Source organism: Octodon degus, unplaced genomic scaffold, assembly GCF_000260255.1.
Source record: "Octodon degus isolate 3935 unplaced genomic scaffold, OctDeg1.0 scaffold00091, whole genome shotgun sequence".
Classification (NCBI taxonomy): domain Eukaryota; kingdom Metazoa; phylum Chordata; class Mammalia; order Rodentia; family Octodontidae; genus Octodon; species Octodon degus.
The window spans coordinates 3522096-3542711 of NW_004524667.1; the positions used below are offsets into that span (position 1 = coordinate 3522096).

Genomic DNA, 20616 nt, shown 5'->3' on the forward strand with positions numbered 1-20616 from the left:
TTCAGGGATTTCTTTTTTCATATCCAATCTGAGTTCCTCTATACCTTTCTTCAGCTGTTTCCTTATTTCAGAAGCCATTGATTCATTTCTTTTATCTGTGCGATTCCCATTTTGTTCTGTGGTAGTGTCCTCTGCACTTGTTATGTGTGGGCTTGGGTTCTGAGATTGCATTTTGCTCCTTCTCATTGTCATTTTGTATAGCACTGTCTTCTGACCTTTGTTGTAGATCTTTTTTTGCAGTTATAACATTAGCACCTACTGAAGTTCAGGTGAAGATCTACAAAGTTTGGATTTGTCCAGCTGTGGCTGCTGTGCTCAGTTCCTTCCTGTTGTTCCCCTTGGGGGTGAACCGCTTGTTCCCCTCTGGCAAGATGTTCTGCTCCTGGACTAGCTGGTTGGTTCTGTCCCATACACTCTCTGCAGGGATTGCAGTTGCAGGCTTTCACCCCAGCCCTGTATACCAGGTCTGAGCTGAGTCTGGAGGGGACAAATTGGAGTAGGGGGGAGAGTCAGCTCTTCCACACACTCACCGGGCCTAGACTAGGACTGGATTTGGGGGTTCCCTGAATGTGACAGAAATTCCTATTCTGTGGATGGGGTGTGGGGGGAGTACTACGGAGTTAAGGGGGCTGTCCCAAGAAGGTGATAGAGGGTGTCACCCATGCTGTGTCTGGGCTTGGGCCAGTTGGTCACACCAGCACAGTGTAGCCACAAGGTCTCCCACACACTCACCAGGCCTGGGCTAGGACTGGATCTGGGGGTTCTCGCAAAGGGGCAGAAATTCCTACTAGGCCAGCGGGGTAGGGGAGGTGCTGCGGAGTGGTGGGGAGCATCCCAAGGAAGTAGAAGAGGGTCTCACCCACGGTGAGCCTGGGCTGGGACCAGTAAGTCCCACTGGCGCAGGGTAGCTGGAAGCTCTCCCACACACTCACTGGGGCTGGGCTAGGACTAGGCCTGGGGTTCCCAGAATGGGGCAGAAATTCCTACTGGCGGGTGGGGTAGGGGAGGTGCTGCAGAGTGGTGGGGCACGTCCCAAGGGGGATGGAAGAGGGTCTCACCTATGCTGTGTCTGGGCTGGGACCAGTAAGTCTCACTGGCACAGGGTAGCCGGAAGCTCTCTCACACACTCACCGGGCCTGGGCTAGGACTGTTTCAGTTCTGATTATATTATCATATTGTTAAAAAGAAGCTGACAGGTTGAGGGATTGCTGGAAAATACTTTTTAAATATTTCTTAGAATTTAATATACATGCTCAGACTGGTAAAAATATGTTATAGGAGAGTCTGTAAAAGAGTAAGTGATTCTCCCTATAGTCATTTCAAATGCATTTTCCTCATTTTTAAACAAAAACCTGAATATAGATTTAATCATTCTGCGGTAGTGAGATCACTGAAGAATATCTACTTGAACATTCCATCCTCTTAAGCACACATGGCAGCATGCCATTGGGTTTCCTATTATTCTATACTAAAGGTTCTTGGGCCCTGCGCTTCTGTTTTAATCTCATTTTAGTCTTCCTGGTGTCTAAGTGATGCTCATCAAGGTAGCTTCTTTGACTGTTTAATGCTTCACTGGAATATACAACAATCTCATTTTCACTCAGTAATAAAAAAAGAACATGTTTGTTTTACATCTCATCATTAGTTTGGCACAGAGTGTTGTCATATTTACTGACTTGATTTGTATTTGCAATGCTTATAGAATAGTTTTTGCAGAACACATCTTAGGAGCTGAAACTAATGCTATCTGTTTAAAAATATCATACATGCTTGAACTTACTTTATCTTTGAATATAGAAGTCGTTAATCCTCATATAGAAGAATTAGCAAACTGGAATGAAGTAATCAGAGAAAGAATGTGTAGTGGTGCCTATCTGGTCATAATAGCCACTTACTATTTTGGAGCTTCCTTCTCTGGATATAAGCACTATATCAGCATTATAAAAACTGAATGGTTGATACTGTCCTGATTTTTCTGATTTTCATTTTTACAATATCATGAGCCATCAAACTTGCAGAGATTACAATAGGTATGAAAGATTCCATGATCTATATGATTAACTTTTTCTTATTTCTGCACATATGTGTTGTATACTAGATTCTGGTAGAATAAATAAGTTAGTGATAAACATCTTTTAACCCACTCTCAGTCCTTGCCTACATTTCAGATAATTCCCTAAGGAAAGCTTCTCAGAAATAAAGTTCTGGAGAATATTAACACTATGAATATTTATTAAATTTATATGTACCACTTCTCTATCTATCCTAAGCATTTTACATGGATGAATTAATTATCTATTCAGTTTTACAAATAGGAAAGTTGAGGCATAGAAGGCTATGTAGTCCCCTCCAGTGTCATACTGTTTGTAAGCGGGAGACCCAACATGAACCTAAGCAGTCTGAGAATTGAGCTGGAGTTCCTAACATTTAATGAGCACAGATTCTCTAATACTATGTGTAGACATGACTGTAGCAGATCATAAACATGCTATTTGGAAGGCTTGGGCCACCTGATTTAATCTCTGGACATTACAGAAAGCAGGGCCCAGAAGGATTAAGTGATTAATTGATGTAACTCAGACAGCAAGTAACAGATCTAGAATTAACAGATCTGGTCCCTCCTCCAGGGCTCCAGTCACTTGCTATACAAAGCTTGAGTCTGTGAGCCACAGTGTTCACATCACCAGGTAGCCTGCTGGGGATGCAGATTCTCAGGGTCTGCTACAGCCTTCCGCAGCCCTGTGCATCTGTACTGCTAACAAGAACCCCTCTAGTTCCATTTGCAGATTTAAATTAGAGTAGCACTGGCAATGTAATCTAAAAACTTGGTAGATTTTTGATGCTTTTAATGAAAAAAATCTGTACGTAGCCTGCTAGTATTTCCACAGCCAGAAAAAAGCCCTCATTATTCAGAGTTAGTTAAGGATTCTGTTATAGAACCATCTGAAATTGCTATAATTTTAGGTTTAGGCAATCAAATATTGATAGTTGACTGTGGTTCAACTTCAGTGGAAAATGGGGTAATGATAATAAAACTGACAGGTGACAGTCTCTCCAGTAATTGGATTTTATGGGAAAAATAAAACAAAGTTCCTTCCTTTAAGGAAGACACAATTTGATCAGGAAGAATAAATAAAACAACTCCCCTAAAGTGATTAGTATTGGTGTGGAGCATTCTGAGAGCTCAAGAGGATATTAAGTAATGCTCTGGAAGAGAGGAACTATTGAAGAAAATGATTTCTGGCTTCTATGAATGGCAAGAAAGATGAGTTTGCAAGGCTAAGCCAAATTATTAAATGGGTATCTGGGTAAGCTACTTAAAGCCTGATAAACACATAAAGAATAAAGCTGTTTACAAAGTATAGAATATGTAAGTTATTGCTTACATTGTGTGAGCCTATCAAATGTTTCTTAATTGTAAGGACAAGTAAAAAAAAGCTGTAGCACTAAGGGTATGGGTTCTCTCTCATCAGCTTCCATTTGAGCATTTCTGTGTTTTGAAATTAGTGGATGTGATGAAGGCAAAAACCTTTTTTCTTCTATTTTCAACTCTCAACAGAACACTTTTGTGAAAAGATGTGGGGGGAAGGGCCAATTTGATTCTGACAGTAACTATAGGTGAGTTAATCCCCTATAGCACCCCTTACTTCAGATGCCAGGGGTAAGTTCAGGAATTAGGAACCTCTGGCCAGCTGATTATAAATTAGGCATTCCCATAGCTTGGATTCCACCATTTGCTAGGCTGTCTCACAGAACTCCAGGGGACACTTTACTTGTATTCACCCATTTATTAGAAGACGTTAAAATGAGCCAATATGTGGAAGAGGCATAGGACAAGGTAAGTGAGAAGGGGGCGAGGCTCCCTGGTCTTTCCAGGGCAGCCACCTTCCCAGGATCCCCACATGTTCACCAACCCAGGAGCTCTCTGAACCTTGTTTTCTGGTGGTTTAGTTGAGTGTTCATTATATGGGACAATTAAGTAGCTCATTGGTCATTGGTGATAACTAGAACTTCTGTCTCTCTCTTCCATCGTCTCCTTTTAAGCCTTTCTCATAAGGACCAATTGATTCCACATAATCTTTATCTGGATATTTGCAAATGATCACATAACTTCTGCCTGGATGTTTCTGGACTTCCCTAAAGCTGAACTGCTCCGTGGGAAGCATGCTTGGCTCCAATCAGGAAATGCTGAGTGCCAGTACTCAGCACCAAATCGCATTCTGTTACATATTTTGCTTTCAAGTTTTTATTGTTATGTTCTTTAACCTACTTAAACTTTCCAGACCTGTACTATTCCTGTGGTATCTGGAACGAATATAAGGATCCAAGTAGGAGAACTGAGCTCAGGAATCAGAAGCAAACTTTGTTCTGAAGGAATTACACATCTAAAGAGGGAGAAAAAGATGAAAGGAAGAACAGGGTCAACATAGTTCTGAGAGACTAATTGAAGGATGTTTGGCTTATAAAATTAGTTAAAAATTAGGGCGAACATCATGCTCAAAAGATGGGTGGTTGAGGAGCAGCCTATAGTCTCAGTTAAATTCATATGTATCTCTTAGAGAATAAAGCAACAATGACAAAATTGCAGGGAATACTAAATTTGGTAAAAGACAATGAGAATAAATACATTGACTAATAGATATTCATTTTTGGACCAGCAAGGGAATAGTGGCTTTGTCTCAGCCATCTTGGCCTCAGCCAAACACTGCCCAAAGCGTTTTTAGGAGCCTGTATAAACAAAGTATCTAAGGTTAAAAGTGGATGATATTTTGGGTGATCCATTAAATCCACCAAAGAGGGAGAAATTGACAGGACCGTGGGGAACACTGAACTTAAGTTCCCAAATGTGGCAGCTCTGAGACTTCCACAATCATCCTGAAGCCCTTTGAACAAATGGTTTGTATTTATCAAGGATTGTTATTGATGAAATATAGTCTGGCAAAGGTGTCTTCCAGGTTCACCAACTGAATTCCTCATTTATATGTTTTCTTTCCTGCTTTCTCTTTTTCTTCTTTCCTCCATCCCTCTTACTTTCCTTACCATCTATCCAAATTTTTACTGGCTATGCCAAACATTTTTAGGGGATTGTGAGAATATAGACAGAAATAAGACATAGCATCCTCCTTTTGCTTATCATCTAGAGGGATAGATAGGACAGCCAAAAACTATGATACCTAGCAGTACAGTGATTATTATAAATGATAGCAAGAGTATTAGGGGATCTCAGAAGAGGGCAAAATCACAGCTGACTGGTAGCTTCAGGGACCACTGGCTTGCCTGCTCCCTGAGGGAGGCAGAGTTTGAATTGGTTCATGAAAGAGGCAGGTGCAGGAAAGGCTTCCCCCACAATGTGCTGCACAGACAAACACACAGAGGTAGAAAGCTGTCCATGATTCTAGGCAATTTACCATTATCAGCCAAAAGAAAGGGACTACTGACTGATAGGGAGCAGTGGGAGCACAGGGTGACAGTTCTCAGCACCTGGAGCTCAACCATGTCATCTGCTGCTTGTTCTCATGGTGATTCTCAAAATTCAGCCCAACTGCCTGTAGGGGTTGGTAAATTCTAGATGGTTGGGCCCCATTTCAACACTTGTGGTTTGGGAAGATTGATGGCTTGGGACTTTGCATTTCTAACAAGTCCTCAGGTGGTGCTGAGATTGTTGGTCTGAGACCCAGTGTTCAAGGTCATACCACAGACTATCTCACTTGCAGTTTCTATACTGGAAACTTCTACCCTAATCATGTGACTCCCATTCTCAGTTATTTATTCCTCTCATCAATCCTCCTTATCCACTTTATGCATTTTATCTCTCTCCACAGCCCTTATCGGAACTTGACAGTATGGTATATTAATTTTCCCTCATCTTAGTAGAATGTAAATCCCACAAGAGACTTTGTTTTATTCATGAGCTTCTAAAGTGGTATTATGTTCTATTACCTAAATCCTATCTTCCTAGGCCTTAAACCTGTGTGGCAGATGTGGTATGTACTCAGCAGTGCGGACTGAATAGATGAGAGATTGCCTCAGAATGGAGCTGGGAGACAAGGGGCCTTTCTTGTGGCAGAAAGCGTGAAAGCTGAGACAACTCAGGTCAAATTCTGCCTTTGCTCATCTTATCAATAAAGACAACTTTCTTTGCCTTTATTAGCAAAAGAGTTGGGGTCATAGAGGAAGAAAGTATATAAGTATGGATAGGAAGAACCTAGTGGACAGTTTTCAGGATAGCTATATGGAGACTACACTATCTTAGTAATCTAGATTCCTGTGGAAGGAGCTAAAAAGAAAATGCTCATTTTTGGCAGAAACAAAACAAAACAAACTACATTTTTTGTTCTAAAATACTGCAGTGGTTTTCCTATCAGATATTAGATTAAGATGACTTTCTATTCATCACTTATAGTATTTTCTCTTGCTCTAACATGAGATCTGAAAACTTTGGGACTACTGGACTGCCCATTTGTGTCCTTCTTTCTCCCCATTAAGTCAAGGGTTTAGAAATTTGCTGTTGAAAAAAAATTCTAAATATTCCAAATATCTTGCTATACAGGCTCATCTCAAATGCCTCCAGCTGACAAGATGTTTAGCAGTTCTGATGCCAAGTTTATTGTTATCACATCATTAGACATCCCATGCCAATAAGACAGATACCCTAGCCAGATCTTACTATAAATCTGAGTCCTTAATACAGTCACAAAATAAGAAAGGGAAGCTTAATAGACATTTGTTTGATTCATAAATTAGTCTGATGAGATGAAGATGTTCTGAAGGGTAGATGGGAAATTATGGTCACATGTGCAAATGGTCATAGCATCCGTAAGTACAAACATAGTCCAGGGTTCTCATCTGATGATAACTATGTGACACCCTAGAACTCTCAAGTTTTAGCAGTTAGTAATCGAAGACTGAACTCTTGTAAAAATAGAAGCCATGTGTGTGTTAAGAAAAGGAAGGTAGAGAAAAGTAGGGAGAGTGTGTGCTGGCCTTATATATTTGAATTTTCATTTGTTTTGAATTCTTATTCATGTTTTCTCTTTCCAGTTTAGATTGTTGGATTAAATATAGGCTCTCAGGAGGTAGAGTTGCTGTTCTCCCTGCAAGACACTGCCTAACACAGCTTCTTAAGATGCTTAACTTTCCTTGGAATCAAGAATTATGCTCAAAAAGTAGCCACTGATCAGTAAGTGTGCATGGAATGAGGGAGGACACAGAAGTAGGGAAATGGAACTTCCTGTTCTCTGGAAACTGAAGGATGGACTGCACTAAAATTCAGCTGTTTTATAGTCTTTTATTAGATTCTCCAGGAAGGAAGAAAGTAATAGCAGCAGTCAATTTTGTATTGGGATGTATCTACATGACAGGTTTTCCAATTAATATTAGCAGAGTATGACATAATACCTTGCATTGTATTTTGATTTATAAAGTACTATATCATTTCATTCAATGCTAGATATGTACAAATTAGTGGTAGTATTTTTCTTTTCTTTCTTCCTTTCCTATTACATTTTCCCCCTCTTTTATTCATTTTCAGAACTCCAGAAATTACTCTTATACAAATGTTTAGCATTTTGCCTTCAATTCCAGGTGAATTTTTCTATCAGAGAGTCCCAGAAGAAATAGAATTCTGCTCAAATGGTAGTGGAAAAGACTTTAACAAAAGGACTATTGACTGAGATGTGGGCAGGACAAAGGACAGACTGGGGATACTGACACATCAGAGATGGGACTCCCTATGTCTGAAGGGACAAAAGAACAGGAATTACATGCTAGAGGCCATCTAGGCAAAGGGGGCTTCCCTGCAGGAGTCACAGAAGAGATTGCTGCCATGAATCTTATGTGATTTACTTGTTAAACTTTCTATTGGTATACTTAAAGCTATGTTCTCACTCTTTTGTGAAAATAGAGTGAATGATGAAAGGGCTATGGGTCCCCTATTACAAGTCACATGAAGTGACATGGAATGACCCAGGAGAAAATTACAGCTGGTTTGATGGCTTTGTAGGAATTGATGCAACTGACCTCTTCCTTCTTTGATCTTTATTTTTCTTCAACTGACTCTTCCAGGATTCCTTACTTTCAGACCTTTTTGCCAGCATTGTCTGTTTTTCTCCCCTCCACTCTATTTTTAGTTTTTGGTCCTCTTCATATAACAAGTGCTTCCTAGATGCTATGTCCTACTTTCAAGGTATTAAGAAATTATGTTCACATATCAGTTGCTGGAGTTTATTACACAGGTACCGTAAAGTACATATACCTGAAACAAAATTTATCTACAAAGAGCTTGTGTAGGCAATTCTGAGAATCACTTTATTCTACCTTTGCTCTCCCCATTTGATTACCACCTACATATTTTCAATTGTCTTAGCCACTTACTTTATTGCTAGGACAAAACACAAGATATTTGCAACTTAAAAGAGAAGAGGTTTGTTTTAATTCACAGTTTTAGAAGTTTCCATCTATGGTTGATGGGTTTCAACAGAGAGATGGCACAGTTAGAGGGGCTGATGGCACTCAGGTGCTGGTGGCCCTGAAGCAGAGAAGCAGGAAGGATGAGGGAAGGAGTCCTATCTTTCTGTGCCATACCCTGAGTGGCCTGTCTCCCCTGACCATGCCCTACCTCTTAACAACAAGTCAGTTATAGTATCCTCATGGTTCAGTCCTCTTCTAAAATCACATAGGGACACAAGACCTCTGAGGGACATCCTTGGTCTAAACCATAAAAAACCTGTTCCTTCCTTTTCCTGTTGCTGTTACTTCTGTCACCATAGTTTCCCAATTGTCTTGCCAATAATCATTAGCCTTCCATTTTTTCATTTTCAGAGAGAACTTACTTTTAAAAACTGAGTCATTTAAATTCTCTGCTTAATATCCTTTATGAGCACCCTATCATGTCGGGGATAGATCAGAACTGTATGCTTTGGACACAAGATTTCACTGCGGACTTATCTCACCTTTCCTTATACTCACAATGAGAAATATCTTCTGTTCCAGCCAATCTTAATTGCTCTGATTCTCTAGATTTGATAAGATCTCTCATTTGTACTTCTTTGTACTAGCAGAAAACCTTAACTTAACTAATTTTTAAAAATGACTGACATCTAGATCACAGGTGACCTTGCACTTGCCAGGCAAGCACTGTACCACTGAGCTATATCTGTAGCCTTGAGATCATGTTTTCTTATACCAGTCATTTAAAAGAAAATTGTTGTATGTTTAATTACCATAAATTCCTGCTTCTCCTTTAAGACAACTAAGAAACCACTTTTGACCTTTTTGTAGTCTGGGTTCGGTGACCTTCTCCTGCTCTTACCTGGCAGTGCGAGTCTGCCCTCTAGTTCAGGGATCTTAGGGTTGGAATTGTTTGCTTACTTCCCTGCATTACTCATTACTGTGCACATGGACTGCCCCTTCACCTCTGCAGCCCGAGTCCCAGACCAGCAGTGGGCCAGACACCTTACCAATGTTTATAGAAACAAAATAAAATCCTCCCTCATTAAATACTTCCTAGCCCTGCCAAGTTACCTGACTTCATGTCTGCTAACTTTAAAGAATAAGAAAGAGTGATTTCAAGATTCACTAAAGACAGTGTCACCAGCTGTAAGGAATGCCAATGACTCTGCTGACCTGGGTTTTGGTCCTAACTCTACTACTAGCTCTGCAAATCCTTTTACCTTTGTGGAGTTCTGCTTCCACATGTACTAAACCAAAGGCTTAGGCCTGATTATTTTTACCTCCAGTTCTGACATTTTATGTTTTAATGCCATTTATAAACTAAAAATACACACTTCAAGTTGTCTTGAAATACAAAATGCTCTAAGCGTACTTGGAGGGATCGTTTTTTTGGTCAAGCCACGTGGGAGGGAAAGTGAGTTGAGAGCCATTGGAAGTCTGGGTGGCCAACGAGAGGCGCTGGTTACTTCTCAATGTTTTCTTCCAGAGCTGAACTCTGCCTAATGACCCTAGTTCACATCTTTTGAATCAATCTAGTCTACAGTAAGCCATGTTTGAACTTCTGGCCTGTGGTCATAAAGGAATGTGACTTTTCCCTTTTACATTTTTGCTGGTTAAGTTGTGAACGATGGAAGACCTCTGACTGTTGAGCATGGCACAGTGCAAGGCAGCAGGAGCTGGTTTTCTGGCCCCACCAAGCAGCCATACCCTTCTGATCTTCAAATGAGTTTAGCCATTGAGGAAAAAGGTTGTTTGTTATAATGAAAACCAAAAAGAAGCAAAACCACAATATTCTTACTAAAGTAGACCCTAAAACAAAAAAACATTTTACTATTTTCAAAATACACTGAAAGGGCCAGCCAAATAGCTCAGTGGATTAAAGTGCCTGTAAGCAGGTACAGGGGCCAGGAGTTTGATCCCCGGACCTTCCATGCCGGCCCTGCCCGCCAGGGCATGCTGAGATGGCAATTGAAGCCGGGCGTGGTGGCACGCGCCTGTAATCCCAGCTCTTGGGAGGCTGTAAAAAGTGGATCACTACGAGTCCAATCTAGTAGTGAGACCCTGAGCACCCTGTAGACACTTTCCCTCCCCCCCCCAAAAAAAAAGAATTATGCTCAAACAGTAGCCACTGATCAGTAAGTGTGCATGAAATGAGGGACACAGAAGCAGGGAAATGGAACTTCCTGTTCTCTGGAAACTGAAGGATGGACTGCACAAAAATTCAGACGTTTTTTATAGTCTTTTGTTAGATTCCTCAGGAAGGAAGAAGGTAATAGAAACAGTCAATTTTGTATTAGGATGTGTCTACATGACAGGCTTTCCTATTAATATTAGCAGAGTATGACATAATACCTTGCATTGTATTTTGATTTATAAAGTATTATACTATTTCATTCAATGCTAGACATATACAAGTTAGTTGTAGTATTTTGCTTTTCTTTCTTCCTTTCTTATTACAAAATAAATACAAAAAATAAAAAAAACCCAAACAAACACTGGAAAAGAAAAGAGAAAATGTACTGATTTTGTTTACGGACTTTAGGACACTACCCAGGACATGATCCTCAAGCCTGTCCCTCTGCATTCAACTTTGTTGTAAAGAAGGCAGCAGAGTGGGATGGCACTTGTTTGGCAAACTCTAATAAGCTCAAATCCAATCAACTACTTGTCTACTGATGGATCATAATGAAGACTCTAAAACAAGTCACTAAAGAAATTTTATTTTTGTTTTAGCAATCCCATTCACAACGAAAGAAAAACATGTACTACATTTGTAGCTTGTATAAGCTGTGAAGTTATAAAACATAAACACATTTGCTGCGTTTCAGGGGATGAAAGTGATTATGCTTAATGCTATTACCCAGAAAGTATCTTGGTGCCATAAAATAAATGATCTATTATCAGACTGAGCACCAAGGACCACGTGGCCGGGAAGCTTCTGCAACACTGTTCTCCGCTAGCTCAGTGAGCAGAGGGAATGCTGATCTCCACAGAGCACCCCTGTGTCAGAGAAGCACAGGTCTGCAGCACCACCAGTCTTCAACAAGCAAAACTCAAGGTCCAACACATAGACTGTTTGCAGGGAAGAAAGCTTTTGGCATAATGAACCAGTACACAATTAGCTTTTATGGGGTGTACTTTGGGCTAGTACATCATGAAAACTGAAATTAGTCTACTATTACATGGGGTAACAGCTAAAAAGAACTTCCAAGAGACACTGGAGAGTTATATTAACTACTATGTTTGCTTTTTATCACTGTGAAAAGTTACCTGAGAAAATCAATTCAAAGGAGGAATGCTTTATTTTGGCTTACGGTTTCAGATCATGGTCAATTGGCTTTGTCTGGGCCTGTGATAAAGTAAATCATTGTGTTAGGGAAAGTTTAGCAGAGGGAAGCTGCTTATTTCATGACAATGGTGAGGAGAGAGGGAGTAAGGAAAGGAGGAAGAGGGAGAGAGGGAGAGAGGGGAGAGAGGAAGAGTGGAAGAGAGAGAGAGAGAAAAGGAGAAAGGGAGAGAGGGAGAGAGAGAAGGAGAAAAGGGAGAGAGAGAGTAGAGAGGTAGAGAGGGGAGAGAGGAAGAGAGGGAGAGAGAGAGAGAAAGGGAGAGAGGGAGAGAGAAGGAGAAAGGGAGAGAGGGAGAGAGAAGGAGAAAGGGAGAGAGGGAGAGAGGGAGAGAGGAAGAGAGGGAGAGAGGGAGAGGGTAGAGAGGGAGAGAGGCATAGAGGAAGAGAGAGAGGGGGGCATGGAGAGAGGAAGGGATGAAGGGGCTAAGATAAAATACATTCTTCAAAGCCACACCCAAAGTGACCTTCTTCATCCAATTAAACCCACTTCCCAATAAACTCATCTAAGGATTAATCCATTTGATGCAGTTAGAGCCCTCAGGATCCAATCATTCCTCAAAGCCAGCTCATTATCTGGCAATTAATACATTCATTACAGGCCTACAATTCATGTCTTGCTGCTGGGTGGCTTGAACCACAGGAGGTACATACAGACTGTCCCAGGCATAACTGTCCTACCACCAGGGAACAGTCCACTTTATGAGATAGTCACACACGTGCCATTGGTGGTTCAAGTGAGCAGAAATATGGAAAGCCTTCAGGAACTAAGCCTCTTACCGCCATGTTAGACAACAACTAGAGCAACAACAGACTGACCTGTGGAGGGAATTTTCAGAACCAACCCTAGAACCAACCACCTGTGCTTCTTTGTGCTTAATGCTTCAAATATACAGATACCACACATTTCAACCCATTATTCCTGAGCTGAGATGCTCCATCTTGCTTGAGGGTGGTCCCTGTTAAGATCAGAGCACGTCTGCTTTGCTGGTTAGGAGTGTGGAGTGCTGGAGCTCTGCTTCTCTGACTCGGCTAGAGATGGGTCTCATGGACAAAGAAGAGTGGATGAGACGTGGAAAAAGACAGTCTGATTGTGGAGGTGTGAAAGCCAAGCAGGAAAATCTGGATCTGATGTAATGGCAAAGTGGATACTTTTTTTTTTTTTTTTTTTTTCAGTACCAGGGGCTGAACTCAGGACCTTGCGCTTGCCAGGCAAGCACTTATTCTACTGCACCCCCATGTAATGGTAATAATGAGCCAAAGTAGGTCTTTGAGCAAGGGAATAACATGAGTCTTGTAGTAAAACCACTGGTACAAGAAAAGAGTAGAGAAAGCTGGGCGAGAACTATCCTGTAGCTGGTGGCTTTTATAAGGAAAAGTACAAGACAAACATGATGTTTTTCATAGGAGATAAATTTGCTTCTTAGGAATGAAATAAGAGATCCATTGAAAATATAGGAAAACACATTAAGGAAGCAAATATAATGAAGAATAAACAGGTTGATCCTACAGGTTGCTCTTGTTTGTCCCAACTCAGAACCCTTTCGAGACTGAAAGGGGACACCATCAGCAGGCCAGCAGGCACAGACTGGTTAGTCCCTGCACAGTTGTGGACAAATGTGGCCATCTTATATGAAAAGAGCTTAACTACTAACATAGAAGATAAAGCTCAGATTCATATGACCAGCTCTCGTCTCTTGTATCTTAGACCTAAGGTTTTAAAGCTTAGGGAACTCAAAGGTGTTGAAAGAAAGAAAACATGTTGGGAAATGGAGAGACAGAGACAGAATAGCCAGAAATGTAAGATGGGAAAAAAGAATGATGTCTCTAAGGTTGAATTTTCTCTATGAGGTGATCATATTTACCATGGATGTATTTTTTTCAATATGTCACATTTCACCTTGGGGTCCCTTTCCTTACAGGATCTTGAGGACCAAACTACTTTGTTTTAAAAAGAAAAGTTATTTTCTTCGGTGCCTCTTTGAATCCCCATGTTCTATTTCTGCAGATAACTAGTGAATTTATGGATAAATTTCTATGAGTGGAAGTATGTGTTTTGGAGGGGGGTGCAACATAGATACTGACTCATCAGAAAGCACCAACCTTTATGTAGGTTGAGGCAGCAGAGTTGCAAGTTTAGTTCCTCCTGGAAAACTTAGACCCTGTCTCCCAAGAAGTTTTTGGAGATGTAGAGTTGGTAGCATGGCTCTGGGTTTGATCACTCAGTACCACAAACAAACAAACAAACAAAGCTGCAACCAGCTGGCTCCACAGCTGCTGTAACAAGTGCTGGCATATACCCATGGTCATGAGGAAAAGGCCGCCTCATCAGAGCTACTCCCTGAGAAAGAAGAGAAGGGGAAGAAACTGCACAGGGACATGAGAAGTGACTTTTATGTAAGGCTGCAACTAGGAAGGAAAAGTCCCACAGGTCTTCAGCAAACAGACCCAAAAACAGTAGGGTCGAGTCCCAAGAGACAGCCAACATGATAGGGCCACTTCTCTAAGCATTTTCCACCAAGCTACAGCAGGGCTGGGAGATCAGAACGGGCCTGACCCTAGTGAGGATTTCTGCCCTTACTTTTGGGTACTATCGTTTATCATTCTTTGTAAGAGTCTGCTAACATCAGATAAGTACAGTGTGTATACTGTACTTATTTTATGGATGGATGTTATTTGTACTAGATGGCAATTCTCAGAAAGCACTAACTTTGTCACTCAGAAAGCACCAACTAATGTCTTTACCATACAAAGGGACTTCAAAAAATAGTTCTTAAATGAATGAAGACACACATTCACTGCTGCTTTTGGTCTGTCTTTCTGCATGTATGTATATGACAGTGTAAAGTTCCTTTGTCTTCTGTTTTCTATTCCTATGGGCTCTGCCAACCTTTAATAATGATTCACCATCAGTGGCTTATCCTCACCATACAGAAGATGACCAAGATTAAACTTGTAATTCCCCTACCTCATCTCTTTATTGTCCTGAAATTGTCATTTCTGAAACAAGATTAAGCTTTGTTTTTTTCTAAAATCCAATTCTTTTCCAGATGAGTGACAGATAATGACATAGTTTGTGGAGTTGGGCAGAGCGGGGTGAGAATTCCCACTGTGTCCTTGCAGTGACCTTGGTTTGAGCCAGACTTTGCTTACCGCACATTCTCAGGGAGCCAAACCAAAGAGCCTGGAGTTGCATGCACACTTTATACAAGGGGCCGGGAATGTGTGCAGATCCACACAGAGGACACGAGGCAGGAGGAGGCATGCAGGAGCAAGCCGGCCCCCTCATCCCAATCAAAGCCAGGCAGGGCATGAAAGTTGCTCCACTTACCCAGCGTAGCGGTTGTTGTAAAGGTGGCTGTGCCCTGGTTGCGGAAGCTTCTGATGTGGGCAGTTTGTACCGTATTTAGCTTATCTGTCAAATGTGGCTACCATTGGCCCAAGGTTATAGTGAGAGCTATTAATACTTTTATAAAATATTATAATAAATATTGTATTGGTAAGTAGTGGTCATTTTATACCCTCTGCTACACTAAGTGCCAAGGGTCATTTATATCCATTCTATTGTTTTAATCTTCACAGCTTTGCAGGCAGGTAAATTTATTCTGTCTTTTTTTTTCTTTTTGCAGAACCAGGGATTGAACTCAGGCCCTTGCACTTGCCAGGCAAACGCTTATTCTACTGAGCTATCTCCCCTCCCCTGGTGAACACATTCTAGATGGGCCATAGTTTGTATGTTTTGCTGCTGGGAGGCTCTGAACTACTGGTGGTACCTGCATGACTGCCCCATTGGGTGGCACTGGAGAGTCCCATTGGGTGGCTACAAGTCACCCTATAGACAGTCATGTGTGTAGCACTAGTACAAGCCAGTGGGAATATATTAAGGAATCTGCCCAAGGAAACAGAGCTAGTACGTGTGGAACACAGGAACTGAAATCCAGACAGCTGAACTTCAGGACTTATGCTACTCCAACATATGAAGAAGCAAATAAATAGCTTTTTCAAAAATAATAGCCATGCTAACTCTATAGTGTTGCCAGCATTTATTGTTTTTTCCACGTCCGATATCTTTTACTACAATGAAAAAAGAATCTGACCTAATTTCCTATGATACAAATCTCTTTATTTTTCTTGCTCTCACTATTATAGCATAACAAATAACTAGGTCTGCTTCTAGGACAATGAGATGAAGGCAAAGAAGAGCACATAGGGTGATGTTTGCTTGTGTAGGGGACACACATGTTCAATGCCATTTGTTTATCATCCAAAATTTGACTTGGCATTCATAGTCTCTGAAGCCCTCCAACAGTATTGACTTTAATGATACTTAAAATCAAATTATTTCCCTCAATTTGCTTTATTTCTTTTCTATGTACTTGTAGGCCTCCTCTGTAAATGTATAACTTAATATAGTTATATTTTATTTAGAAAATAATAATTTCTCTGATGTCTTTCTACATATTGTTGGTTTTGTTTCCAGAGACACTTAAATTTGTCATTTACCATGCATCTGCTATTGGATTTGCCCTCTCCAGTTGTTACACTTTCCGTACAAAGAGCCCTGAGCTCATGGAATGTCTCTGGAGGTGTGCTAGATTTCCTGACTTATTTTTTATTCATGCTCAGGGTCTTGCAAATGATAATTAAATATTATTGAATTCAATCAGGGCCTACCAAATGTATTTACATGAATGTAAGAAGTAGGGTTTCCACATAATTATTAACATGAAAATCAAAAGAAAACTTATTCAGGGATAAAAATGAAGTGGGTGAGAATAGCTGAATGGGTACAACCAGTCAAAGAAAATGCTAAATGCCAGCCACCATATCTTCCCATCAGGTTTTTGCCTTCTAAAAATCTAGACATGCGAAAAATAGTTTCCTAAGTAGACAAAACAAAACACTCCCAAATGTGAGTAGCATATCTGCCTTTGGTAATGGAAGAATGACATCTATCTCATGAAGGTACATTAAAGTCTCACTTTTAATGGTGTATACACTCAGACACTTTTGGTTTTCAAGAGGCCCTAGCCTTCTATTGTGATAGACAGGTAAGGCTCCATTCTCCAGCTTCTGATTGTTTCATTTTATTTTCTTTCTTTGTTCTGACACCTAGTAATTGATACATTTGGGACTGTCTTATTATGTGGCAGCCAAAGAGAAAATGGCAATTATTATTTTCAGTGCAGAACAAAGAGAAGGTAGAACAGCCTCCTCCAGCAGGGATCCTGTTGCTGAAAATTCTGTCTGGACAAGATGTTGCCACTGGCCTCATTTCCTCTCCAGTGCATGCTTAGGGAGGGTGCATACCCGCTCGGCTGAAGCAGGCCTCGTCATCACCAAGGGGCACTGCACACTGAGATAATTACGGACAGGGCTACAGCTGAGTGTAGGAGCAAAGTCCTATGTCACAGGAGCACATCTAACTGTGATATGTGCTTCTCCTGTGGCCTCATGTCAGCCAGGAGAGTCAGAATTAACTCTTCCACAACCTCAGGTTGCATTAAACATGGACTTTTTATCCCACATTTTCAAGGGAGGTAAAAATAAAAGGATATAAAGCCTGGAGTTTTTGTGTTCAGGAGACTAGAAAGCAGCCCTCAGATGTTAATTTCCTACTGTTGCTCCCAAGAACACCAGGGAAGAAATATTTGGGATTGTATTACCATCTACAACTCCTCGCTCTACCAACACCTTGATGCCCATCCTGCATCCTCCAAAACTGAGGATGTGTTTTAAATTTTCCTTTGTCTTCACTATATTCAGGCAACCACTAAAGGAAGGGCCCAATTTTTTTTTTTTTTTTTTTTTTTTTGGAGAGGAAGGAAACAATTGTCGTTTCTCTTGTCACATTTATAAACTCCTCTCTACACTATTCCTAGAAAGAACAATTTTTCCTTAAGACATAGGGTACCACCAGGTTACAATCCAAATACATATGAAAGCTTCTCACAACTGATGATTGATAGACTGTTTTTATGAAAAAAAGACTTGAAACACTGGTTTTCCTCTTGTGTTTTAAGCAACTGAGCTAGAGAAACTGTTTAAGGCTCTTCCACCTCCAAAATGCAGGCATTCTATCATTTCTAGGTTCAAAGAACAGCCCCCTGCAAGTCCTAGCCCAGCACATGCTGTCTATACCATGGTAAGCCTTCAGGATAACAAGAACAAGCATTGTAACACACAGCTTTCTACCCAGCCCTGGGCCTCCTTAAGAAATCCATATACAAAACACACTAACCTAAAGAGGGGAGAAAACATTTTTTTTTTTCCTTCATAAAAAATACTCACAATTTTATGGTTGGCTACTTATATTCTGCTTATTTTGAGTTGAGTTATTTGTATGGCTCAGATTTGAAAATGTTCCTAACAATCACTTTGAAGACTAACACGCATTTAAAAAAAAAAGTCACACTCAGTTCTTAAATGAATCATGGGTGAATTTCAACCCACCATTCCTGCACACAATTCTAAAGGAGAGGCTTTAATTTTCAGGTCATAATTCACGTGGTATTACAGCATCCTTCATGCTGAGCGCCAACCAAGACAAATTTTGCAAATACTGGCCACAGCTATCCTACAGACAGAATTCCATTCAACACTGGGTTCTCAGCAGAGGTTGGCACACATAAAAAGTATGAGAAGCCAGACTTTGCTCACTGCACATTCTCAGGGAGCCAAACCAAAGAGCTGGGAGTTGCATGTACACTTTACACAAGGGGCCGGGAATGTGTGCAGATCCACACAGAGGACACAAGGCAGGAGGAGGCATGCGGGATCAAGCCGGCCCCCTCATCCCAATCAAAGCCAGGCAGGGCATGAAAGTTGCTCCACTTACCCAGCGTAGCGGTTGTTGTAAAGGTGGCTGTGCCCTGGTTGCAGAAGCTTCAAAAGGAGCCAGCAAAGAGGCAGAAAAGCAGCTGTCTGGCTCCTGGGCTTCTCGAGGAAGTTCATAGCTTTACAAAGAGAAGAGTTGAAAGTTCCTCCCAGCCAGCAGTCACCCGAGGAGGTGAAGGAGGTGGCGCACAGCAGCCCTGCTCCCTACACACGTTGTCTGGAGGGGGTGGGGGAGAGGGCTTGGGAGTGAGCAAAAGGTGACACTCTTCAGTCACAAGAAAAAAAAAAAAAGTTTAGGCAGCTGAGGAAGGCAAGTTGCTATTAAGACTTGGTCTTGGGAGAAGCAGCAGCCCAGCCCAGCCTAGCCCAGCCCAGCCCAGCCCATTCCAGCTGCAGAGCCTGAGCCTTAATCAGGCTCCCCTGCAAGGGGCTGGGCCTCCCTAGTGCTGACTCATGGCAGGGATTTGCTGGGTGCTGCTTCCTTTGGGTAACTTTTCTCCGTTTTTGATTTGTTCGTTTTTCCAATTTGAGGCTCTTAACTTTTTTTGCTCTCTACTACCTTCTACACCCTAAGGCCCCGATTGTAATTGCAAATAATAAGTCAGTAAATGAGCTCAACAAGCAGGCATAAACCATTCTCAGCTTAATGTTGTGCTCTCCCTCGAAGGATTTCCACACAGCTTCCACACACTGAAATGACAGTGACTAGCCGTGATGAGCTCATGTGCACGAAGAGCTGCGTACCTGGACCAGAGAAGCCAGTCTCTGTCCTACTCCTGTCTTGGAGGGAGTAGTGGTTTTATGGAGCTGCTGGGAGCTCTTTATGTTCATTCTGCATTAGAAGCACCCCCCCACCCGTCTGCTGCTATTTCAGGGGCGCTCATAGACATAGAGAATAGAGGGCCTCCAAGTGCGGTACTCAGTTGGCACATCTGAAATCACTTAGGAAGTGTGAGCATTAAAAGCAGAATTCTGAGGAGTGGGATCATTTAAAAACAGAACAAAACAAAACAAAAAAACTTCCCCAGTAATTTCAGTGTTCAAACATCACATTGGTCTAGGGGTTTCTCAAACCTCAACCTGCTTATTATAGGTCATTTGGGGGTCTCATAAGGCAGCTCTGAGGCAGTAGGCTGGGTCCTGTGATTCTGGGTTCTCCTGCACTCCTTGTGAGGCTGATGAGAATGACACTTCAGCCACACTTTGAGCAGCAGGATTTTAAAGGAAGTCTACTTTTTCTTCCCTACTGACTAGGGGAAAACCAGGTACGGAGGTATACATGTGTGATCCCAGTTGTCTGCAAGGCTGAGGCAGGAGGATTGAAACTTTGAGTACAGCCTGGATAACAGAGATTACTTAGACCCTTTATCAAAATGAAAATTAAAACTGGAAGCTCACTGAGAAAGCCCTGAGTTAATTAATGTTTTGCTCTCCCATGAAAGAGTTTCACACAGCTTTTACACACTGAAATGATAGTAAATAGTCCTGATGAGCACAAGCACAAGAGAAAGCTGCATACTTGGACCTGAAAAGCTAGTCTTCGTCCCACTCCTGACCATCCTGGGAAGGGACAATGGCTTTTTTGGGGCTGCAGGGAGCTCTTGATATTCATCTGCATCAGCAGGACTCATCCCTAGGTAATAGTTAAAAAAATCAGGGGAACTTGAAGCTCCTTTTTGGTTTTCACTCCCAACCCTGCCTGTGATAGTGATAGTGTTTTAGTTTTGCTTTGTGTTTTCATCCATTTGCTTCTACCTGAATTCACCAGGAAGCCCATCCTGGAGGATATACTTTGCTCATTAATATAGGGTGTCTCCTGTTAGCCATGTGCCCATCCTGGTGGTTCTCTCAGGACAGAGCTATCCTGCCAACATATCTCAGCTGCACTCACGTGCTTTTCAAGTTTCCTGAAGAGCTGTGGCCAAGAACTCTGGTACCCTCCGTTATGATAGCTTGAGTGCCCATTTAAGGGAAAGCAGCAAGCT

The 20616-nt window shown here is 41.5% G+C and overlaps 1 protein-coding gene across 1 annotated transcript in view; it reads right to left on the reverse strand.

Annotated features, from left to right (window-relative positions):
- Cpa6 (carboxypeptidase A6) overlaps window positions 1–18968 on the reverse strand; it is a 352847-nt gene extending 333879 nt beyond the window's left edge. The window contains exon 1 of the mRNA XM_004637530.1: window positions 18633–18968. Within this exon, the coding sequence (XP_004637587.1) occupies window positions 18633–18748 (116 nt within the window). The 5' untranslated portion in view covers window positions 18749–18968. The remainder of the gene's footprint in view (window positions 1–18632) is intronic.
- Between the last annotated feature and the right edge of the window lie 1648 nt (window positions 18969–20616).